Raw genomic sequence first — 26,778 nt, 5'->3', positions numbered from 1 at the left:
TAGAATCTAAAATACCTATATTATTCTAAAAAATATTTAATGGCTATTCACTACAAATAGTATGCAATAAAGAAAACTATTTCAACAATAAAATGAAATACACACATTAGATCAAAATTATATAATATTAAAATACAAGTACAGAAAATCAACTAAATTAAATTCTGTAGTAGCCAGAGCAAAAACAATTAAAAGTAGGTAAACATTTTCTTAAAACTATTAAAAAAATCCTTTTTGATTAATTATATTAACAAATTATAATTTTTCTTTTTCATTCAATATTCCATCTAACCTGATAAAAATTATACCTAATAAACTAATTATAAAATATAGATATTGGTTTAAAATAAATAAATGAAAATATACTCATTAGTCAGCAGAGAAAAGTAAACCATGTTAAACAAAAACATGAATACTTAAACTTTTCATTTTAAAGTAAAACTATTAATTAAAAACACTTTTTTATCCACCAATAATTTAATATGTTTGCGTACCATTTTTTATAAATTGCATTTATTAAAATTGATTTTTGTTCATTTATTGTACAAAAAAACACTAATAATCAACATAAGTAGAATATTAAGCACATTTCCAAAATATTATGATACCGACATAAATATTGATCGTAATTGAGATGTTTAAGATAGTATCAATATTAGAATACGTCAATAATATTTACCTTTATTTAAAATGTATTCATATATTTCGTAGTAATCTTATAAAATTATTAATGATCAATAAGCAGAGAACAATATATATTTGCACAATGAAAAATGATTTATAATCTTCAAATATGCCTCTTATGTCACGACTGACCATAAATAACAACTAATAGTAACTCGTTTTCAACGTCTAAACCCATTACTTGTCATATTATAATCTTACTGAATATTAAATTATTAAAATGATAATATTATAACTTAAGGTTTACGGTAACAAATTTTTGTCGATAACCAGTGATATTATTTTAAGTAAATTTGACAAAGTTTTATTGACTATAAAAAAATTATATTAAGAACATATTTAGAGTTATTTATCTATTTTTTTTTATCATGAAATTATTATTCTTGGGTTTTAGCTTATTTAAATATCAAGCGGTATTTTAAATTTTATTTTATGAAATAAGATTTATATTTGTAAATATTATGTTTAAATATTGACTATTAAACCAATCAATATTAATTTATATTTTAAAAACATTTAAGATGTGATTAATAGGGTAAAAATATCAACTTGTCTCATTAACCTAACCTATCACATTAATCTACTATAACTTGATTGCTTATAAATAGTTAAAATTTTATTTAATATTATTATATTGTGTTCACTTTTCCATAGAAAAATTATTTAAAAAAAAAACATGATTCAAATCATAAAATTTAAAGTATAATTTTTAATTAAAAAATGAGAATTTCAATTTTAAAATTTAGTAAAACTTGAATAAGTTGTATTAATTATTATTATTTTATTGTTTTTATTTTTATTTTTTATATTTGGTACGCAAGTAAGATATTGGTCAGTTTATCAATATTAAAGATCATCGGCTGGGTGTATTATAATATGTTATATATTATACAAAAATGACATTAAACAAAATTGCTTAAAAGTAATTAATATAAACATGTTTTAAATATTAAGTATGGGTCTGAAACTAGTTGTTAAAAAATAACAAACGTTTGACGATTTAAAAGTAAAATATTTAAGACCTATAAACTATGAAATATTAATTTTCATTAAAATATAAAATGAGTTAAAACGTCACCTTTGAGGTGAATGTGATTTATGAACATATTATATTTAAAGACACAATTATTATAACTATTATATGGCTAAAATGAGTACTATTTCTCATAATTTATTAAAAATTGCATATTACTGTATACTTACATGCTATATATTTATAGCGAAATTTATAGGCATCTAATGTACTTAGTGATACTATTTATGTAAGTCCATGTGATAGAAATGCATATTATTGGTTTTTGATTTTATCGGATACTACTTAGGTACATGTACTAATACTTATAATAACTAGGTACAGGTTACGGTTTAAGTGTTAGATAATTTTTCGTTTCGAATTTATTTATAAAATAAAAATGGAGTAATAAATTATACATTCATGAGGTTGCATATCATAAGTCAATTTTATTTCTATATTTTTCATAATTTTATATTTATAGCAAGGTAAAACATTAACTGAGTAGTTAATTATTTAAAATATAAACTTTAAAAAATATCTTAGCTTTACAACTATCGATGTTTTTAAGACCATTGTTAAAATTAAAAATATTTTATGAAATAATAGCGTGATTTTTTTAAACAGGTATGTATATGTTTATATAAAAAAAAAAATAGTAGTTATTGTCTATAGTTTCTAAAAAAATATTAAATTATTAATAAAAGCTATAAACACTGAAAATGATTGGATTTCAGGTACAAATAAATGTAGTAAATTATTTGCTCATTATTTATAAAAATGTAGGTACCTACAACAACAATGTTTTCGAAGAATCTGTACAGGAAGAGTAATAAAAAAAAGTTGCTTATTTGCTTTGCAATTTTGAATTCTGATTGAAACAAGGAAACTATTGGTTTTACAATGCTTGTTGTTTTTTTTATTGATAAAACACTTTCTTAGAGTAAGGCAGTAATAAAAAAAGTGCTCAACATATACCGCGAACCTATATGATTTCAATTTCCAATTGAACGTGGACCGTCAATATACCTAATATTGAAATAGTAAAATTGCCATTAGTTTAAAAAAAAAAAATGTAGAAAATTATAATAACCATTTTCCAAGGAATATTTTTTTTTGCTGATTGATATATTTTATTCATTATACATTTTAATGTAATCTGCTATGATACCTAGGAATACCTATTCGTAACCTATTATGCTATAATATGGAAATTCAAAATAATTTGTCTGGCTATAGTATTTATGTGAATATTATTTGATTGAACGTAGGTACAAGCTATTTATTTATGTCAATTAATTTTTTCAAAAATGTATGGCGAAGGGTGATGAAACAATCGTTTCATTTCGTTCACCAGGGTGCTATAACTGCAGATTATAGCCAATATAATTATAAATTGTATTGTATCATTATTTTTAATTTAATTAAAAAAAAAAAAATGATAAATCACCGCTTTCAAAATATAATTTCTAGTGAAACTAAAAATTACTTTTGTTTAAATGAAAACATAAAATAACCAATATTTTATGTAATGAATTTATAAAATTAATAAATTTACAGTACTTAGATAATTCGAATATCGAATATCGTATATACGTAATCGTGTAATATAAATGGTTTGTTTCGAATTCTCCAAATATTACTATATATAATTAATAAATTTATAAAAATAGTTATTGATGATTAATATTTATGAAAATGTTAGTTCTTTAAATAAAAATAGTTTAAAATTAAATCTGTAAAATACGCATTTTATAATTCTATACATTATATTAGTATATAGGTTAGCAGCCTATACTACATTTTTTCGATTTAAAACTATGAAATTACAGTTAAATAAATTATTGATTTTCTAATATTTCTGAGGTAATTGAATTTTGAATATTATGAAAATAAAAATATAATCAACCTTTTAATCTTCTGTGTCCAATTTTTAATCTATAGATATTAGATCCACATGGAGATTCTCAAGCACTTCTCTAGCCTAAAAAATAATGTAGATATATCTAAATTATTGTAAAAAACGATATACGATATGTGATATTGTTTACACAGAATTCAGAATCTTAAAACATTAGTCTTAAGGTGATAGAGACAGAGAGTAAGGCAACGAAAAATGTTATTATTTATCATGTGTTTCTTTTACTAGCTTTTTGTATTCTGATTATAATTATTGATTATAATGTCTATCAGACGTAGATTCGTAGACACAAGTTGATGAATAGGATTTTTATTGCTGTTATTAATATTATTATCTTTCCAAAAATAAACTATCAATTAATAAAATTAACAGTTAAAAAAATCTAATTTAATATATAACAATATTTTAAAGCTACCCCAAAATAATTATCAACAAAAATCATGTATTTCATTAAATTTAAAACAAAATTATATATATATATATATATATTTAAAAAAAATTATTAGTGTCATCGTTATACTACTGAAAATAATTGTAATTTGAGTCATTGTCGTATCCGGAGGGGTGTTTTGGGTGATGTAACTAGTAACACTCCCCGTCAGTTATATTTACGTAAAAAGTTTAACTGATACAATATATCTTTACATCAAAAACTATGTTATTGATATTATTATTATTGTATTATAAATATATAAACACTTATTATTACAACGGAGAATGTGTGAATCACTTCCCCTACAAGCAATACTTAAATATATAATCAAAACACTACCTAAGATAAATCCTCGCTTCGCATCGGTTTGGATATATTCACTTTGTGGCGGTGATGTAGATCAATTTTCCAAAAAATAAAATAATTTGGTTTGTATAAACAAGCAGTAAAATAAGTACCCAATAACAATAAACAAATAAACAACGTTAGGTAAATAGGTAGATACCTACTTTATACACGAACCAATAATGCACCTGATTATTTGTTCTATCCAACAAAATAAGAAAAACGACAATTTTTATACGAGATAAATTTATATTATAAATATTATTCATAAAGGAAATTCGTATAGAAAGAGTGAAGCAATTTTTTATAAAAAATAAAAATTCAATTCAAATTTAATGTGTAAACAATATTTTTAGTCATCATATTAAAAAAAAAAAAAAAATCATAATAGGGTAAAGTTCACCTAACACTGATTTATCTAATGCAAGCCATCTCACAATAAATTTCCGGAATTAAAACTGTTAGAATATCAATAACGTAATAATATATAAATGTGATGTATTAATAACAACAGCAGTTATTGTTATTTCCTACAATATTATTATATAATAATCATATAAAACGTATAATATCATTATAGTGTATTAGTATTAAAATGTTGAACATGAGTTTTTACTTAATCTGTTCTTTTTTTCTCGTAAACAACTATTATTAGTCGTGCGGCGGCAGTGAGTCGACTTCAAACTTCGCGATGTACCACCGGTTTAATGTGCGATGGGCCGTTCAAATTTGGTACGAAAAAATAATAACGAACACAATATTATCATCGACAACTACTATACGTCATTACCGTCAGGTCTGTACGATAATAGTTAGTATCGCGAACGCGACGGCATTGTAATATTATTTTGTTATTATTAAAAAAAAAAAAAATAAGGATTTCGCACACGCGACTGCGATTTCACCGGTTGGACGACCGACGTGCACGCGCGCGGACTGGACCGGCACGACTGACTGACTGTGCCGAGTGCCTACTGGGCGCGAGAGACCGCGTGACACCGCACACACGTACCCATCGTCGCGACAACAAAACGCGGACTCTCTGCCGCCGCCGGAAAACGCATCAGTCTATAGTAGCCGATCATAAATCACAATAATATTATTATTACAACAAACCGACTACGATTTTCGTGTCGGTGTCGTTTCGCCGTCTGGCCGACGCGGTTGCATAATAATATTTGAAATCGATGCGATTCCTCTTCGTCCATATCGTACCTACGCCGAATTCGCGGGGAACGCGCGCGGTGGTTAGGTTAGGTTACGACCGTATACCACGTGCGATCGGCGAAGATCACAACAATATGACCAGGTTAGGTTTAACAATCGTTTTCAGTCGGCAAACAGGGCCTATACAAAACGTAAACACCTGTTATTATACCGCATATACAGTCGATCGTCGTCGTTGCGAGGAGTAGACGAGGAGGTCGCGAACAGCGTATATTATACCGAATTAACCGACTAAATTTTTTCCCTTACATCTGTGCGGGGTTTTGTTCAAAATACAGTTAAAACGAAGTTTTGAGACGGTTCTAGTTAGAACTATTATACGACTTCAAACTACATTTCTCGTTATTGTTCTCTTTTGTCATCGCGTTCACTGTATAATACGCTTTATGCTTCGCGTGTATACAAATATAAAAGTTTGTAATATTTGTAGAAAATATAGTCATAATAATAAGCTAAAGCAATTTAGAATATAAAATATGGAACCCGTGTATAGATAAAAAGTTGATACACAAAAGTATTAAAGTGAACTTACGCTTTGTATAATGGAAAAAAGAATCATTTCAATTTTAATTTTCAATATTTCGTTTTTAATGAAACCAAAATCATTTTTATAATGGATGTCAATAACGCATTAAATTTCCATTTAATATAATATTTTATTATAACGCAATAAGGTACGGGATTCGTTTTGAACTTTTAGAAAATTAAACTTAAGGGTCAACACCAGCCCAAATAATTATGCGCTAAAACCGTAAAAGGTCTGAGACTATATATATATATAGATTATAACTTCTAGTACTCATTCGTCCGAATGAAAATACATTAGAGATTACTATACAGGCACAGTCAAAAGTAAACAATATATAAGGGAATCGGAATATTATGTCTTGTATTTTCCTCTGTTAACATTTATGTAAAAATTATAAAAACGATCTGTTTACAGCATTGAATGTAGGCATTTTTTTTTTTGCAGTTCAGTTACGGATTCACTACTGTCACGAATTACAGTTTTATTCGGTGTTGGACGACGATACGTTGACTTTGCGATTGATACGAACGAATACGATAAAACATAATATGTAGTCGCTAGATAAAACACTCGATACCCATACGTACAATTAATGTTTTTTAATAACAAAACTCATAATATTTACGCTTTGTGTCGAATGGTATTGTTGTATTGTAATGTACCGGCTCGAGATCGTGCGAGTGCGCCACTCGAGGACAACCCGTTCTTGGCCGTGGCCGCGGAGATGATTCCCCACGACGAGTGATGTAACACCCGAGTCATATATTGTGTATGTGTGTGCTGTGTTTGTGAGTGAACGCGTAATTTTTTCCAGAGTTATATTATGATGATATTATTATACTAAAATTAAAAATTACTAATAAACACATCGGGTTCTTATTAATTATTTTCGCTTGCGTACCCACGCATGATATAATAGCAATAATAGGAAGGTGCCATAATAATTGTATTATACAGAGTGATTCTTTTAAAAGTGAACATTCTTTTTTTTCTAAAAATAAGAAATGTAAAGAATAATTAATGTTTGAAGTCATTTTTGACAAAAAATAATAAAATATATTTTCTATTATTTTAACTTTTCTAAATAACAGCATACATTTTTAATTTCATATACTCCGAAGTAGACAAAACTTTTAAACGTGTCAATGTATAAAAGTTGAATTTCGAATTAATGGTGAAATTCTTGGTACCTATTTAAAGTATTGAATAATGGAATAGTAGACCAAAATTGTATGAGTTACCCATATGCTACTTCATTCAGTTTATCAATATTTTAGATACTTATAATAAATTATTAAACTAATAACTAAAACTTTATATAAATCTATAACCTTTAATATTTTTTGAGAATATGAACATTAAATTTTAAAAGAATCATTCTACAATTCTACATAGCATAGTATTTTGTAAATAAAATTATAGGAGTCTATACCACCACATATTTTACTGGACAACCAATGTTCATTAACTTACCGAACCGAAACGTGTTTAAAATTCATTGGTTTTATTGGGCGTTAGTCATATTAATATTCAAACAATAATATTACGTTTTGATGACAGTTATAGGTACTATATCTCTAACGGACCGTATAAAAAAATGGCATGTTATTATTTAATGTTGTTTAATATTAGAAAATAGGAGCATATTTAAAAAGTGCATATAAGTTCGAAAAAAAATAATCGGAAATATTGGCTCACTACTCCGAGACTCATATGATATCATCGCTTATTATCTGGGGATCACTGCTGAATAAACACATATAATGTGTTGTAGCCAAGTAAATAAGAATTCCTAGAGTTAAAAAATGGCATTATCTTTTTGTTGAACACATTTTAATTTGTTGCAATATAATCTTTTTATTGTGGTCATTTAACTCATGTAACTTACGTAGATATACAAATTATGTGTTTTATTAAAAAAAAAAAAAACATAATCATTGTGTAAGAACAAAAAAAAATTATACCCTTTTTAATTAAACTGAATATTCTACATAATAAAACATCAACAAAAATAATTAATGTTTCTATTTGAAATATTAATTGAATGGTGATTAAAAATATGTATACTAATATATTTCAATAGAGGAATTAAATATGAAAATTTAAATAGAAGAGATATCCTAAACTTTAACCATTCAAGTAGTTAAAATAATGCAGAGTATTAAAATACTATAGACTTTTGAGAAGGTGGTTACTATAAATTCGAATGCAAAAATCATAGACAAACTATAAATTAATTTAATTTAAATTAGACTTTTTAAGGATAACGTAAGAGTTTTAGTTTTATTACTTTTTTTATCTCTTAAAAAATGTAAGGAAGAAGAATTTTTAGCAAACAGATGCAACTATTATGATATTAATTAATTAATTATAAAATAGACGAGTCTAAAAAACTCGACGGTATTCGAGCTTCAAGGTAAACGATCTTGTTAAAAATAGATAAACTCAATACAGTACAGCTTTGTTAAAAACTATTAAAACATATGAATACGCATTCATTTTAAATGTAAAATATTTTACAAAATATATATGTATATATATTATATATAGTAATACTACTAATTCGTAAATATAGCATGTTATTTAATTATATTATATTAAATAATAATAATATTATATAATAATGTAAGCTTAATATATTAAATATCGTAATGGCTGTACAAAACTATAGTTTTAAAGCAAATATGATTTTGTATTTATAACGTACTCTATGATAACTGATATTATAACTAAATTTAAACGAAATTAATTTTATTTAAATTCATCATGGTTTTTTAATAAATAAATTTTATTACAAACAGAAACATAAATATTAATGAAAAAAACTTTCCGTAGTATAATTTGAAATTTTTTAGTATAATATGAAGTACAAATAAACCTTTAAAACAAATTAAAATAACATCAGTACACATTGTTAAAACATCGCAGTGAGATTTAATCTTAAATTAAAATTTAACATATTAAAATTAAAATATCGAACATTTAGTAATTTTAAAGTCAAATTGGTGTTCTAAATATATAACGAGTAATACTTTTTGGATCACAAATCCAACTATGCACTTAAGTGATTAAAAACTTGAAATGTTTTTATCTTATAAAATATTTATGGCAATTTTTAGTTTTTTTATTTAAAAACAACGAAATATTTGAACAATTATTAAATTATCTTATCTTGGATCACAGTCTGTTTTTCCATAAATGGTAAAAGCTAACAATATTATAATATCGTATCTAGACATTTTAATTATTCTAATATTCTATTATTTTAATTATTTTAATTCAAATTATATTTCAATAAATTGTAACAATGAAAATATAAGAAATTAAAAACTGTGGAGACATGGTAAGACTTGTGGACTGTTGTGGAGACTTTTAAGTTTTTTTTTTTTAATTTCTATAATTGATTAATTCGAAATACATAATGTATATGTTAATAGATAACTTCGATTTATATAATTAAATTAATGTAATATACATTATGATATACATAATATATTGATCGTTGGATTGATTTTTTATTTATTCTAGAATTGAAAGAATGTTGTACCTAATGTTTACACACCAACACATTTTATTTCATTACGCTTTTAAATTGTATTTATTAATCAAAACTAATCATATTTAACACGGTATAAGTGTTCTGATTATTATATATAATATTAAACATATTAGTTTTAAAATAAACTACATCTTTACATGAAAAATTGTAAATTGTATTATTTTTTTTTGTCGTCACAGGCTACCACGATTATATTATGTTAAATTATAAATAAATAAATGCAATAACAAAAGAAACGAATAACGAGCAATAATCTAAAATATAAGTGGGGCAAAAAGCCAACGAAATCGGATTTCACGAACAGTATTATATTTCAAATTGTAAATATTTTATACGTCAAATTGTAAGTAAGTACCTAGAGGTGTAGTCTTATAGTCAAATTATTAATAACACAATATATTGTTATGTTAGTTAGTCACGTGTATTGTTACTGGGGCCAAGTTACAGATCGTATGAACCTACCTACATGTGCTAATATGTAATACATAAATTATATTTCAGGATAAAAATAATTTATGAAACATGATTTATTTTGATTTATAGTTTGTTCATTCATCAGATATAGTGTTTATTACTCAGTGGGTTCCACGATAAGTTCGTCTGTGAGTTGATTGGTCGGATTGGATAAAATAAATTTGCAAATGGCAACGATCAATATTGCAATACAATATGAAGAACATTGATATGTTTATTCATGAGCATACCAAAGTTAGAAACAGCAATAGCTATTTTATACTTAATAACTAATAAGATGTAGCCATCGATAAACTTTCAATTTGTGGTTATTGCAGAGCACTGGCATCTGGGTATAGTGCTTTGCGCGATTAATCAATTAGGTGCATATTATAATACTGATAATTATCTATTCTATTCTATTAACTATTCTATTTAATATTACATTACATAATTTTGACGATTTATACTTTTGATAAAAACTTACTCTTATATTATATAAAAATTATATTAATGTACAAAAACTGTACAAAAACACAATACATTTTTGGAGAGTAATAGAAGTCGCCTCCTCGTGGTACTCTCTGGGTAATGCTAAATGGCTTTATAAAACTAATTAACACAAATAAATAATTTAAATATAACAAATTTATTATTATAATAGATATACATAATTTAAAGTAAGTGTTTCCTAAAGCATGTATTATAAAAATTTGGTCGAAAAGTGCTATATATATAATATTCTTGGGTGAAAAGGGAAAGTAGTTTTAAAATATTTGGGCGAAAAGCGAAGGGTCATTTTTGAGCGTACGGGGTCTTGCCCAATTATCTCAACTCACGGTGCACTAGTACAGTTAGGCATAGGCAATGCTAAATAAAACTAGCTTATCTTAATAAAATATTTATAATACTATTATACTACAATATTTTGGTTAAAATTAAGTGTTCAAGTGTTTTAGAGATCAACATGTAATTGTACGTACTATATATAGAGTGATTTTTTTTATCAAACAACACTCATTATTTCAAAAAGTATAGACTTTTTTCAATTTTTTTTTCTTCAAAATTTAAGATCCATACTGTTCTTGAATTATAAAACTTATTTTCAACCTTATATTTATTAAGTAAACCACAATAAACTTTTAATTTTCAAATGACAACCTATACTTAAAATTACATAAATTAATATGGTTGTATTTTTTATGAATTATTATATTCAAATTTTCATTTTTCGTTAATCCGTTGATGAGATATAGCTTAGTAGCTTAGAAGTTTTGGTAAGTGTTTATTGAGTGTAAATGTGTTATAAATCGTCAGTAGATAATTAATAATAATTAATAATATTAGTCCAATTAATTATAATTATACGGCAATTGATAATAAGCTATATGGGGCAGGTATAAGTAACAGGTATACAAATATTATCACTACTCTCCGTTACTCCATGGGGTCGACGATATCAAATTTATTAGGTACTATTTAGCAACTAGGTTTTACAAATCAAAACTTCAGATATGACGGTGCTAATTAGTATTGATGTATAGTATAGCACCTAAAAACCTTTTAAAACCAACCAATTGTGTGCAGCTATAACTCGCCGACGGATCAACGAAAGTTAAAAATGTTAGTATGAAAATTCATGAAAAAAATGGCTTTCTTAATTTATGAAATTATTTATATAGGTTTCCATTTTAAAATCAAAATTTTAGTTTTTTAACTATTAAATATAAGAGTGAAAAAAATTAAAATTTAATACAGTTGTATAAAAACATGTATCTAGAAATTTGAAAAAAAAAATGGGGAAAAAATCTAGACTTTTTATTGAAATAATGAGTATTGTTTGATACAACAATCACTCTGTATGTATTCAATTTTACTTATAATATTAGTATTAGCTTTTTTTGGACTATGTTTACAAATTCATAACTTATAAATATATATATATATATTAAGGTATTTTAAAATAATTATCTAAACATTTAAATGTAATCAATGAATAGACAAATATATTTAAGTAAATATCACTAAATTAATTATTATTACTATTCCCTGTTTTTATATCTTATAATAAGATGTTATGTTGTCAACATAACAACTAAATTAATAAATATACCTGAGCACAATGAGAAAAAGTATAACCTACCCTCACATTTGTGTGCAGGTATTGTATAATATTCAATTTATAACATTGTGTATAATTCGTAAAACTTTTAGAATATAATATATTTTATATTATTAGTGTATGGAATATTCATTTTTCATGCACTTTAAGTAAATCAATTATTACTAAAATTTAAATGTTTTTACAATATTCAAGTTTGATGATAAAACTATTTATACATTTTGTATGCGATGTATTAACGCACTTATATATGTATATATTATATATATATATAATTATATAATGTACATATTTTAGGTCTATGATTATTTATTAATCAAAAAATTCTGCATTAAAGATTACGAGTATAAGGAACTAAGTTTAGTAAATACCTACATTTACTGTGTTAAACAAAAATGTGTTATTCAAGTAGGTACGCGATATGAATATTTGAAATATAGTTAAGCTTCGTTTTAGCATTTTTCTTTTAATCTTTTTTTTTTTATTTCACAAATTTCAAAGTTTTACCGAACAATATAAATCAATAAGCAGTACAATTAACTTTAAATTATCGTTTTGAGATACGTAAGTCCATGATTAAACTATAGTTAATCGAGGAAATGGATTTGGATAGTACTTGAAAAGGTTTTTTTTTTATTATTATTATTTATAAAATAAGACTTTAAGAACTTGGAAATAATTACACTTAGTCAGACCATCTACGCATTTTGAGTTTTACTTGAGATCTTATTGAGAGAAGCTTGTTAAAAACAACGTCTTCCAATTATAACGTTATTAAAGTTACATATTTAAGTATATATTTGGCTACAAATATTTTGCATTCTTAATTAAAATCTATATTGTTGTGCGTATTTGGAGTAAGTTTTTTACTCTGAACACAACTTTTCTAAGATTGTAAAGCAAAGATAATAGCGTCGTTGCAGGTGCTTTTTTATCAGATGATATAATTTATAATTTATAATACAATTTTATGTAAAAATTAAAAATGATATATTTTATAAATGTATAATATATATATTATATACTTATAATACATAAAGAGTTTTTAGGTTAGAAGTTAAACACTCGTTAAGTTTAAGTTTTTAACATGATATATATTTTAAGTTTCAGCTATGATGAATATTTTTGAATAATAAAACAATAAATTAAATTTGTTATATATCTTTAAATAACCTATTTTGTTTAGATTTGAACTTTAATTCACATGCCATATTGGAATTTTTAAATTTCTATAAGAAAAACTCAATTATACATTTTTAAGCCTTTGCTATTTGAAATGACAATTCAATAAATTATTTTAACTGCAAAAAAATGTGTGATTTTGACGAATTCAATCATTGTAATTTTAACACTTATAAAATAAAGTTGAGCGTTTGTGTATTTTCAATATTTTTAAATAATTATTAGAACAACATATAAGGAATCTTTGAATTCAAATGTCAAGCTTTTTCACCGAGCATAAAAAATATTGTAAGTAGGTGTTTAAATAAAAAACAAAAATCAAAGATTCCAAATTTCTATGGGTAAACAGTAAAAAAAGACGATTTTAAAAATTGTTCCTTGATGTTAGAAAATGTTTATTTAACAACTATTTGAAGTATTCACAATAATTCTTTGTTTTTTAATTAAAACAAAAAATTCAGTTTGTGAAGAAATGGTGTTCTGTTGTCCATATTTATTTGTTTTTAGTTCTCATGATTAAGAAAATTATGAGTATATTATCCTATTTTTTCAGGATCACCTTCGAACTTAAATATTGAAGCATTAAAAATGCTTCAAAAAATGATAAAACGTGATGATTGATGACATATAAACAAACAAAAAGGGAAGAAAGTAGGTAAACGCTCTGCTATGGAGTTAGATGTTGGTGTCGAGTGAACCTCGTCATTGAGTAACTGTAATGGATGTATTAAATTTGAATTCAATGATAAATCTTTTACGAAAAACAATTCTGAGCAAAGACGGTCAATCAGCTTATATTACGAAATATATTTTATGATATATTTATTTTTATATTACTATTAAAGAAATTTATTTTACTATTAGTAATACAGTACCTAATTAGTACTTATTTAATATTTTAACGATAATTATAGTAGTTGATTCTTTAAAAAAAAAAAACATTTATTATATAATAAATATTTAATTTTTCTAAAGTATCTATTTATATCATATTTTATATTAATATTAACTTTTGGTTAAATACCAACCTACCGAAGAACAGTGTGAATAGATTCGTGATATAAATAGGTAAAGCATAAAATGAATTTAAATATTTTGAAAATGGCAATTGTGGAGTTAGAGTATACGTACAATAATATAGCATATACTTACAACATTTAAAACATCACAAAAAATATTTTGAAATAACAATAAAATAACTTTACTACAATAGTCATTATTTGTGATTAAATATCTTACTTCCAAATTTCAATTTTTTTTTAGATTTTTATAGGTAGGGTTTCGGTATACCTATACTACTTATAAAGAACCCTGTACTAAAAATGTATAGTTAATTTTTAATCATAACATTTGAAAATACACCATATTTTAAGTAACAAAAACCAATTTGCAAATTTTTGTGATTTTTGTGATTTTAACGAATTTTTTAATAGTATGAATTGCAAATGCTCGTAAAAAATCCTAAGTATGTATCTTTAACATTTTTAAATTGCTAGAATAATTATTTATGAAGAATCTTATATTACGTTTTTAAACTTATTGACGGAGTAACAATTTTTTATTAAGAATAGTTAAAAATAATCAAAAACATCAAATGCCTAATAACTTATAAGTAGCTTGAAGAATCAAAATAATTTTAGGTATTGCTCCAAAAAAACGTAATATAATAAATTATGATTAGGTATTACAAAATTATCAAATATAGTGTATTATATAATAATGTATGGATATTTTTATAGTTATACTTATTAAAGATTCGATTTTACAGTGAATTATAGAAGAGAAGAAAATATGTTTTAGATGTTAACTATATAACCTAAAAAATGAATAAGCAACTGAAATTAAGTGACTCAAGTTGTTAAATAGCTTAATATAAAAACAAATCTTCAAAACTATAAATTATACGAATATTGGAATGTATACATCTAGTAAAAGTTATACTTTTCAAACGTTAATTTTACTATATTTTAAAAATTATCAACATTTTGAAATAACACATTAACTTTATGTTTCATTACAAAACAGCAGGTAGTATCTATCTTTTTTAATTCATACATAAAAAACATCATTTCAAATATTGACGTTGAAAATATAATCATTATTATGATAGTGGACTAAAATCTTAAGAAAAATGTTGATAAAACCCTAATCAAGGTTTACCTATGTACATTACAAAATAATTTAAAGTAAACAGTTTTTCTTTTTTTTTGTATAATTTGTTGTTATATTTATTTTATGTTTGAATTTATTATTTTCTATTAAGACGTTTTCGTACGCATAATTAAAATAATATTAAATGTACACTATTTAATATAAATGTATAATGTTTAGTAAAACATTAATTAAATATTTTAAAAAGTAAAATATGTGATAAATAAAAATATAATATTTTATATTTAAAATATATAGTATCCATGATTAAAAAAAGTAGAATATATATAAGTGTATTTTATAAAAAAGTAATAATTGATTTAGGTATGTATTTTGTCTGTAAAAATATGTATTGGAAAGTTTCTATTGGAGTTTTAACTTTATATCTTATACTTTTCATTAACAAACAATAATAATAATAAATAAACCTTAGAAATTTTTTATTCAAATATATTTTTGGTGTGGAAATTAAAATAGAATATCAATCATAAAAGCTTATCGACAAAATTAATATAATATATATATATTTATCATATTATGTTGATGCAAATAATCATTAAAAATCATAATGTGATAGAATAAAAGTTTAAATACATAGGTACAATAAATAAAAAATTATACGTGTATAATATAGTAACTGACTAATTATGATATAAATTTTGATCATTGATTCCAAAGTATTTCCTTTAAAAAAAAATACAGTATAAACTAATCCAATATCAATCTATGGGAATAAGTTGAAATAGATTAATAATGTGAACAATGGAAATTTAAAGTAGGTACCTCTTCAAAAGTACTTTTGAGTCATTTCAAGAAGACTTCCATTAAATATACGTTTTATTTACGTAAATAACAATTAACGTTTTATCCATTGACTCAATACCAACAGTAATTTATTAGAAGCATTGGTTAAACACTTATAAACATTAATCAATTAACGTAACAGCTGATATTAACATACAGTTTTAATATAAAACTAAATTCTTAAAAGTATAAAAGCATTCATAAAATAACTTTCGATTTTATTTTTGAGTTTAGAAAAAAAATATGTATAAACAATGAATGTTACATTAAATAAGATTAAAAATTAGGGTAACATGGATTATAGATGCCAGTAATTATTAATGATTTTATATGGTTAAATTTATTTATTTTCTTAAATTCATTAGAGTAGTAACGTTTATTTTTATACATTTAAATTTAAATAAATCTATATTTATGTTCCCGATCATTTTTAAAAAATATTTATATTTATTTTAACGTTATGATTATAGTATAATCGTTGTTAGTTAAATATTATTATTATTCATAATTACGTCTCGGATTTTAAAGTGTAATGAATAACAAAAAAGCACACGATTGTTTTAAAAAAACAAAACAGAAGCATATTTATTTTTTAAAAGCTTGACAAAAAATTAACATGAACTAGTCATAAAATTGAATAAAAAATTAAAAAAATTAGTTTAAATTTTAAAAAATAATGAACTACCGTGTATTTTTCTAGATATACAGATGTGAAACTGACTCTATAATGTCCGGCAGAATGTTTTTATACACAGAAAACGAATGATGTGTGACCACTGAAGTAATAGGTGCATACTTCATAAAAGGGGTTTCAAAATACACTAAATCTTAAATTTTGAAACGATTGATATCGATGTTATAGGCGTACTGAACGTAAGTATCACAGTCTCGATTATTTATTAGTTTAAATATTTAATAATCTAGCCGATAACGAAAATATTAATAATCTAATATAAACATTTAGTCCGTATTCCGGGTTTTTACATTTCTTATTAATTACAATTTTTTATCTCTATATAAGATAATAAACACATAAAAATCTACGACTGGAATAACCAAAAAAAAAAACAAAAACAGCATTTACACAAAATAAAGCCGAAAAAAGTGAAAATAAATTGGTTTATTTGGAATCAGAATGATGTGAAATGAGTTTATGTACATAAATTGGATTTCTACCTCATTTATAAAAAAGAAACATATGCTTTAAAATCCGAGCCCTGTTCATAATATATTAATGTACTTGTTTGATTTATCGTGATTGGTTGAAACAATTTTAAATTTCCTTTAAATCTACTATGTTATATAAACACATGATACCTATTGGCTATCACATTCATAGAACATAGGTATTATATATATATTAATATATTGTATTATTGCATTAACATATAAAGGATTTTCATAAGTTCAGATAATTTCACTTTTTTACATCACAAAGTAGGTAGATATATCTACTTTTAGGTATTATAAATCTATAATTTTTTTTTTTAAATCATTTAAATCAAATAAATCTGGGAGTCATGGTATTGTCTCTTAAATAAAATCACAAAAAAAGAACCTATTAACTCAATAAACTCAAATGTTATTATTGTAATAATATAACTTATCTGTATTAGGTAATCGATTCATTTATTTTTTTTTCTTTGAATTAATATATTCTTTTTCCGTACTTAATGATGATGATCAGTTTTTAAGTCGATAGTCGAATAATGTTTACATATTGCATCTATATAGTGTATACCTAATACTTTTTAATTATTATTAGTTCAAATTATTATAAAATGGTATTGATTATCGTTAATAATTTAAAAAAGGAAAAGGTTTTAAAATATACATTCATGTCAGAGATTAGGTTTTAGACGGTTATAATAATTTTATATAATGGGGCGTATACAAATATAAAACACATAAAAATCAAGCCTCGGTAAGAAATATAACACGTCATAACTTATACAAGTCTTGCTATATTTGAAGAAAAAAAATCTAGGTATTATTTTAAAGTCGAAAACATTAATGAGATTGTCGTTTTATAACAATAATGTAAAAAAAAAAAAAACAGTAATTATAAATATCGACAAAAACTCTCTCACTCATAATCATTGTAAACAATATCTAAGTACAAAAAAGAAAATAATAGTAAAATATGATATTATGTAAATATATGTATATATATATAAAAATATTCAAAAAAAAAACGCGAACAATAGTACAATATTAATAATAATAATAATAATAACGTACAAACATTATTAACTAGGTATACATTTATAATACCCAACATCATCGTAATAATAAGTAGAACAAATACATACAATCATATAAATATTATTATCATATAATAATAAATAATACATGTATATATATATTTATTTATTATAAACTATATGTACACACGTTTGACAAATCATTTTGCGATTTAATACAAAATTAAAATATTACTTTGTTCATGAATATATTATTATTATATTAAAGTAGGTACACCTATGTACATTGTACACACAATTGAAACGATTAAAATAATAAGAAGTGTGAAACATTTTTTTTTTTTTTTTAAAAAAAAAACAAAAAAAATATTTATTATATTATGTATATTTCGACTACCTCCTTCGCGTGGTAGTGTGTTTCGTATCTCCGCTGGCACTCGTGTCATACTGCTGTTGCTCCGATCCAGAATTGTCTTCCGGGATACCGTACGTGGGTGGATTGGCAGCCGGGTCATACCCAAGCATGCTAAGCATGGGCGCGATGTTTGCCATATCGTTAACCACATCGTCGGGTATCTGGCCAACCCATTTGGTCAATGCTTCTTGGTACAGCGGCCTGACCACTTGGTCGGACGAACGTTCCACCCTGCAACAAGCATAAACGTTATAGAAATCGCATACAGAAGGCTTATTACACATTGTAAATAGGTTATATACAACAAGAAGGAAATATTTATTTGTCAACTATACGAAATACCAAACAGGGGACATTAATACAGTTAAAAATATTATATCGCTTATTATAATAGTATTCGATTTATAAATTTAGACTATGAGCGAGAATGCGACGAATGCATAATTTAAAAATTATGCATTTTTTTGCACATAGCCAGGTTATATAGCTAGTATTTTAATAAAAACCATAATATGTAATCGTTTGTATTTTAAATTTCTACAAAAGATTGTTAGTGTGACACTTCTTATACCCTTTTAAAAAATCCTAAACACGGTATCGTAAAATATATAGATTTATGGCAACGATAGTAATACGGTAATAAACTGATATATTAAAATATATAATATTTTAAAGGGGGAACAAAATTAGTAGAAGTGTATTATAGTTTCCTTGTAATAAACGCGTTCTTTAGATGGAAAAGAGGAGATTCCCATAAACATGATTGGCGAACGAAAACTCCGAAGTTCACCAAAGCCACACACAAAGAAGAAGCTGCTGCAAACTCGGGTATAAGCTTTGTTAACTTTATAAGATGGCACGTGTAAGTACGCTAACTATTTTAACTATAATACAATTATTATAACTTGTTGCTTAGTGTAGGTACGGCAGAAATATTTAATAAATTTACGTGAAATTAAGAGATATATTTGAAGGCAACATCCAAGCCAGTGCAAGATTATAGTATTACACATACCTATATTACACACGTATTTTGCATATAATTAAATATTGCTTTTTAGAGGTCAAACACTTATTTTTGAATTATATGCTAAACGGCTTGTTGTATCGGTAGACATGTCTTAATAGATGGGGGTATAAACGCTAATGAGTGCGTCATCTGCATAAATGTTTGAGACATGTGGTACGTAACTGCTGATGTGTCGGTCGAAAGATGAGATCTACCATGATAATGGAATAAAAATAGAAAATATCTTTTATATTGTTTACCTTATTTTCCTTTTCTAATATTATGATGTCAGTCGTCCATGGTAAACCGAAAGTTCTATCGAAAATCTTTAAGCTTGTTTTTTATTCCACAAAAACCAATAATCCACAATTTTCAGAAATGTTCGTTGAAATGGGATTTTGTTTTTTTTTTATGGGATATTAGAGCCCATTATAGTTATGGACATAGTAGGATAACTTCCGCATAGTATAGTTTTTTTAAATAAGGGTTGAAAATATTTTTTGGGTTAGGATTATCAATAATATTACGGAAATTGAATTTATTAAACTATAGTATACCACTATATATATACATCGCTTATATAAGCCTATCGAGTATCACAAGTCAGAAATTATTACTAATAAAAATATTTGAATAAATTTAACTTTCATTGAGGGATAGTTTAAACTTGAATCATGTATTTTCGCTAAAGTTTATTTTTTATATTTTGAAGTAGATAGTTTTATAAAGTATATTTTGTATGCATAATATAACTATATTTATGTACTTCATATTGAGTAAATGAATATAGAACAAAACATTAATATAGAGTAAAATTTGATAACATATAAATATCACCTATTACATTGCAAAAAATAATAGATATAAAGCAGGTAAAAAATCAACTGAGAAGTCATTTATAGAGAATAAAATAAGAAAATAAGAAAATCATTTACATGAATGACTTTATTAGTGATAAATAGCCGATAAAGATGAAAATCAAATCACATTTTTAAATAATATAAAAACTAAAAATGTGAAATAGCTCAGAAATGTATAAGATACAATTGTATTAAAAATAAAATGTTTAGGTTACTGCGAGGTAGATAATTTCTACCAATTAGGTGAATTTTATAAAAATATTTACAACGCGATGATTAAATCTCAACTAAATATTGATGATATATTTCATCTGAATAATTATTGAATGTTAATAAATAATTGGTTAAATATTCAAATAAAATAAATTCATCGTTTCGCTCATAGTCTAAATCATAAAGATAGGTACCTACAAATGGAAAGCTTATACACACATGGTTTTATTGAATTCATTATCGTTATAAAGGAAATAAATTCAATGTTATATTAATTCGTGGGAAAATCTCCGAAAAATGCAGATAAGGTGAACTATTCCACATTATTATTATATGGGTATTGGGAAATGGTCAGTATATAGACTTACATCGATAGGGCGATCCCTCCAGGCTTGTTGATCATCTCATTGTGGTGGAGCACAGTTTCGTTCCACGGGATGTCCAAGAAGTTGAGTATCTCGGTTAATGTGGCCCGAGGTCTCAACACTAATTGTTCGTAGTACACCATCAAGCAGTAGCCAGACCCGACTTTGTTGCAGTTTTTGTACATGACGCTGATGGCATCGTCCCATTTTTCCAAACACTGTCTATAGCTGTTCAAGTCAAAACCAGTGATTGTCACCTATATAAAACGTAAACCGGTGAAATAATTATAGAATAACATTGTATATTAAACATTGTATAATAAATTATTATTATATTATTAAAATTTATAAAGAAATGAAATAATAAGTCATATAGATTTTAGGGAAAATAAAATATTGATAACTTTAGTACCGTACATTTCGCAATTATATAGTACATATATGCTCATAATTATATTATATTTATGTTAAGAATTGTGAAATAATTAATGAAAGCACGTGACGTAACTGTCGTTTTGCAGGATTGTTTTTTATTGTTTTACATACAGTAATATTTTATGAAAATTAAAAACTTCAAAAACTATTTACCTGAATGTAAACCGTTAAACTATGGTTAGTGATTATTATAATTGTTTATTTTGCAAACAAACCAAAACGCATTGGTAAATACTGTTTAATTTGAAAAAGTAGGCAAGTGGGTACCGCGTTGCTGTAGATTAGATGTCGATTGGGAAACTATTATGGGCGTGTTAAATTTGAATTCAATGATTTATCATATATACATACATAGGTATATTGTATGCGAAAAATTATTTTGTCAACTTATATCACAGACTATACTTCATGATATGATTTATTATTTTATATTAGCTATTAAAGTCATTTATATTATATTTGATATTGCAGTTGTAGGTTAATATAATTCTTTCTGAAAATATTGTATTCATTTTATTATTATTGTTTAATTATTATGATAATTATACTTTTACCATATTATATATCAACTAATATAACTGAATATTTAGTAATATATTTCTGTAAATACCATAAAAGAGATTTTATTGCGTAAGTAAAATTCATAACAAAATAAATATGCAAAAGTTTTATACTAACACAAATAATATTTTTAAATTATAACAAAATAATTAACATCGTTACCTATTTAATGTTTAAATGAGTAATTTAGTCAACATTTTAACTTAAAATATCTATAAAAGATAATTATCTTCATAATTTTTTTAGGTTTGATGGTTTCGGCATGAATTCTAACGTGGAATTATATAATAAATTTTAAAATTATACATAAAAAGAAAGTTTTTATGAATTTTTACCTACTAAAGAATTTGAAATATGTTTTACAATTTTGACGAATTTTGTTAAAATTCTAACTTTATACGCTTATTTATGAGAAAACATTGTGACCATAAATTTTCGATATTGATCTGTGATCAAAATATTAATCAACCTATTTTAGCTTGAAAATATATGTCGGATTTGACGCAGGACTGATTCGACTGTCGGCGTTTTGACATCAACGACCTTGCTCACAATGGCGTATAATAATATTCGTTAAAACACTACCTCTATACGTCAAAAATAACGACAAATTAAACTATACTCAGTTTAATATAATACACATAATTACACAACGCGTATATGTTATATTTATTTTATTTAATCCAGTGAGCTACAAACAACTGATGCTTAAATAATTTTTCAGTCAAAACGAAAATAAACTAATATGAATTATGAAAGCGTTTTTGCGCAGAATAAAATTAACGCATCGTAAACGTATTAAATATTGTATAAGCCAGTCTCGTAAATAAACTTTTAAATTATTTGATTTATTCACAAAGTTTAATTATTAAAGTTTATCAAGTTTCGAAATTATTCTGGTACCTAATAAGGCCATTAACGTTCGTATTTTATCATAAAGAAGATCGTAGCATTCATTCACATTCAGAGATGGTTTTTGTACATTAGATGTCGTACTGCAGCGAGTTCTTTGAATTAATATTTTTCTTAAAAAAAGTAGGTGTGAATGAAATAATGAAATAAGTTTTTTGCTTAGCACATCATATTATTATTATTATTATAACGTTCAACGAACAACGATGATTTATCCAATGATATTGTTTTTCTATGTGAAGGAAAACTATTCATCCAATAGGAAAATATCTCACATATTTTCTAAGATAATAAATATAGTTTTCTAAATGGAGATCGTAACTTGAAGAAGTCTAGATTGTACTGAAGAGTAATACGTTGATCGAAGAATAAAATTTAAAAAGCATATTATACATATAATTTTTGATTTAATTCTGATACATTTATCTGTTTAAATTATAAGTTATATCGCTGTGGTTAAATTTCTGAGTACGGAAATATTATCACGACTCAGCAGTTGCGATCAAACCACTATTAGTAACGATATGCGTTCATCAATTTCCATTTTAAATACATAAAACTCAAATGGTTTTGTGTCTATACATAATATATGATAATACGACGTTATGACAATTTACATACTATATGCTATAATATTATACGGTTTATTGAAGTATGATTTTTTATTAGATTACGGATATCGTGATTTAGCATTCGCTTTTATAAATTATGAACAGCATCAATATCGTATACTTTTAACTTTATAAGAGAATTGATTACATTAAAAAAAAAAAAAAAAATGTAAAAATAAACGTATGTTTTCGTAATTGGCTATTGGTGATTTATCTATAGTGAATAGATAAAAAGATGTAAAATATAATATGCTTAATACATTTTACGAAACTTTATATAGCACTATACTGACCATTAATGTTTTTAAAATAATATTTTTAAGTTTTTATATATATTTTTGTGTGTTTATATTATGTATGAACTTAAAGGATAAACGACGAAAATCGTTAAATACTTAGTATCTATATAATATTTATATATATATATATATTATGTGTAGTTAATTTGTACATAGAGTACCTATAGGTATTCAAAAATATTGGGGGATGAGAGTAAATAAATAAAAATATATTAAAATCTATACTCACTTTACGCGATATGATGGAATGGACGGTAGCTCGGCCGTCACGCACCATGAATATGTACTTGGCGTTGGGGAACAATACCTTTAGATAGTCCATGGACTTCAGCGCCAGTGGGTCCTTGTTACACAGTCGGGGAGCCGGCACCCCGTGCCGGGCGATTACTTCGAGAATGAATGAAGCAACCGCAGAATTTATTACTTCTTCAGAAACGCCGGCTTCTTTCAGACGAAGTGACTCTTTGGAAGACTTGTACCAGTGATTGCGCATCTGCAAGATTCTAGGAACTACCCGGGTTTCCTGGCCACACCTGCAGCGCACGGTTGGAGTCAAAACATGATTCGTAATTCGTAATATTGTAATATTTTTATTTTTAATGTACTGACTAATGAATTAAACTAATAATTTTACAAATTATAATAGAAGATAATATTGAATATCGTTGTTTAATCGGTTAGTATTTTATGAATTCAATAAAAATGTTTTCGTACGTTTTTCGACAGAAATTTTACAGAGTATAATAAGTGCTAGCTAGAAAAGTAGCTTTCAATATTACCTAATATATGATATTAAAATGTAAATAATTATACGGGTACCTAACTCCTGATATCCGATCATTTGTAACCAAACGTATATACCAGCTCGTTGGAAGTTATGTTTAAGTATTATAAATTAGAATGAACTTACGTTAAAGTGCATTTAAAAAACATATTATAACATATATCAATATTGTGATATCTGAAACAACTACTATGATCGGTTGGATAAATACGTAAATATAATAATAATTTTTGTGAAATTAAAACGCTGTGTATATACTTATACCTATAAATCGAGATGAAATTCGAATATATCGTGTTTTTATATTTATTATGTAACTCATTTGATCAACATATTTTTTCAAATATTGTGATTTGTTAGTAAAGTCATATGTTCTTTATTGTTGTATAATATACATTGTTACATATATATTCATGTTTACCTAAATTTATACAACCTGCAATGTAGATAACACTGAGATATGCATAACTAAAAATTGGCAACTGTATACTATTTATAATCGTGTTTGGTATTTATATATATTTCAATAGGTAGTTATATTTACCGGACGTCCGGGTGGGCGTCTAACATGGCTCTCATGAGCGTAGTACCGGATCTGGGCACGCCACCGATGAATATTAGTGGCATGTTTCGATCATAAGAGTAAATCTTCATGTTTTCGTCGGTGACGAATTTCTGAAATAAAACGATACAAATTGCTGTAATTTCATTGATATCCAAAAATTTTTAATTAAATTTTTTTAAGTATTATGCTCCAATTTTAGTAGAACCTTAATACAAATATTAATATTTTATTCACCATGACCAATTGATCCGTTAATATCGCAGTTTTATAATTTACTCTATAAATGCCATTAATATTATTAGATATTATTTCTTTTATAATAATAATAATAATAATAATAATAATAATACATAACACAATTTAGGGCTGGCAATATGAATTGTTCAGAACGGCCTAAGGGCGTTATTCGGACCAGAGGATCACCCGTTTATTGCACCACTGCATTATATTATATTTATGGTATATTACATATACCGTAATGCAACATGGTTGTAAATTGTAACATTATATTTTGTGTAGGTCATTTATAGTTATCCGCAAGTTATTTTAGTATTGTCCGACACTGAAAGTGACTCTGTTCTGTACGAGTATACGTATAAAATATAGATATTAGAAAAAAAATCTCGATGAAAAGGACGACTGTTCGGAATTTTAATAAATTTTTGTTATTATACAAAAGAATGAGTCTGACTACTTCGAGTGAAATAAAAAAAATCGGTGGAAATAGAACATTTATAAAATAACCGCGCGACGTATAATACAGCTGGTAAAATCAAGAGCAGACAAATATAAACAGATATTATTGTTGTATATTTACTTCAATGTACATTGAATATTGTATATCCTGTTAGTATACATAAATTCATAATTATTTCATTGCACGAATTTGTGTTAATTTCCGAAAAAAAAATTGAATGCACGGAATAAAATATAATATATTATTTATATATACGTATAGGTAAGTCATGTGATAGTAAGACGTTGAAACGTTGAAACGTTGAATTATTCTATTAAATATTTACAGCGTAAAAAAATGTAATAGAAACATAGTATTAAACATCGTTGTTTTTAAACAGCCAACAATAAAATAGCTACTTATTTTGAATGGTGGTCTTATATCATA

The 26,778-nt window shown here is 25.1% G+C and overlaps 2 protein-coding genes and 1 long non-coding RNA gene across 7 annotated transcripts in view; 1 reads left to right on the top strand and 2 right to left on the bottom strand.

Moving 5' to 3' along the window:
• The window catches only part of LOC114123846 (adenylate cyclase type 2), a 237,478-nt gene that overhangs the window by 56,186 nt on the left and 154,514 nt on the right, over window positions 1-26,778 (bottom strand). Inside the window, exon 1 of one of the 2 annotated variants that reach the window (XM_027986958.2) lies at window positions 5,012-5,358. The exons of the other annotated variant lie outside the window; for it this stretch is intronic. The gene's annotated coding sequence lies outside the window, so the exon portion shown is untranslated. Of the gene's footprint in view, window positions 1-5,011; window positions 5,359-26,778 lie in introns of those variants that run through there. 2 annotated transcript variants of the gene reach the window in all.
• LOC126551447 (uncharacterized) lies at window positions 9,805-14,380 on the top strand. Its single transcript, XR_007605351.1, has 4 exons — window positions 9,805-10,057; window positions 10,122-10,188; window positions 10,254-10,418; window positions 14,021-14,380. It is a non-coding gene; the product is annotated as an uncharacterized LOC126551447 (long non-coding RNA).
• LOC114123843 (protein-tyrosine sulfotransferase) overlaps window positions 18,978-26,778 on the bottom strand; it is a 98,065-nt gene continuing 90,264 nt past the window's right edge. For all 4 annotated transcript variants that reach the window (XM_027986955.2, XM_027986954.2, XM_050204716.1 and 1 more), the window contains 4 exons: window positions 25,635-25,765; window positions 24,536-24,839; window positions 21,492-21,745; window positions 18,978-19,272 (listed from right to left, as the gene is read on the bottom strand). In XM_027986955.2, coding sequence (XP_027842756.1) covers window positions 19,020-19,272; window positions 21,492-21,745; window positions 24,536-24,839; window positions 25,635-25,765 — 942 coding nt within the window. In that variant the 3' untranslated portion in view covers window positions 18,978-19,019. The remainder of the gene's footprint in view (window positions 19,273-21,491; window positions 21,746-24,535; window positions 24,840-25,634; window positions 25,766-26,778) is intronic.

This window comes from Aphis gossypii, chromosome 3 (assembly GCF_020184175.1).
Source record: "Aphis gossypii isolate Hap1 chromosome 3, ASM2018417v2, whole genome shotgun sequence".
NCBI classification, from domain to species: domain Eukaryota; kingdom Metazoa; phylum Arthropoda; class Insecta; order Hemiptera; family Aphididae; genus Aphis; species Aphis gossypii.
The sequence above is the reverse complement of the archived record's forward strand: the minus strand, read 5'-3'. Positions and strand labels throughout refer to the sequence as shown.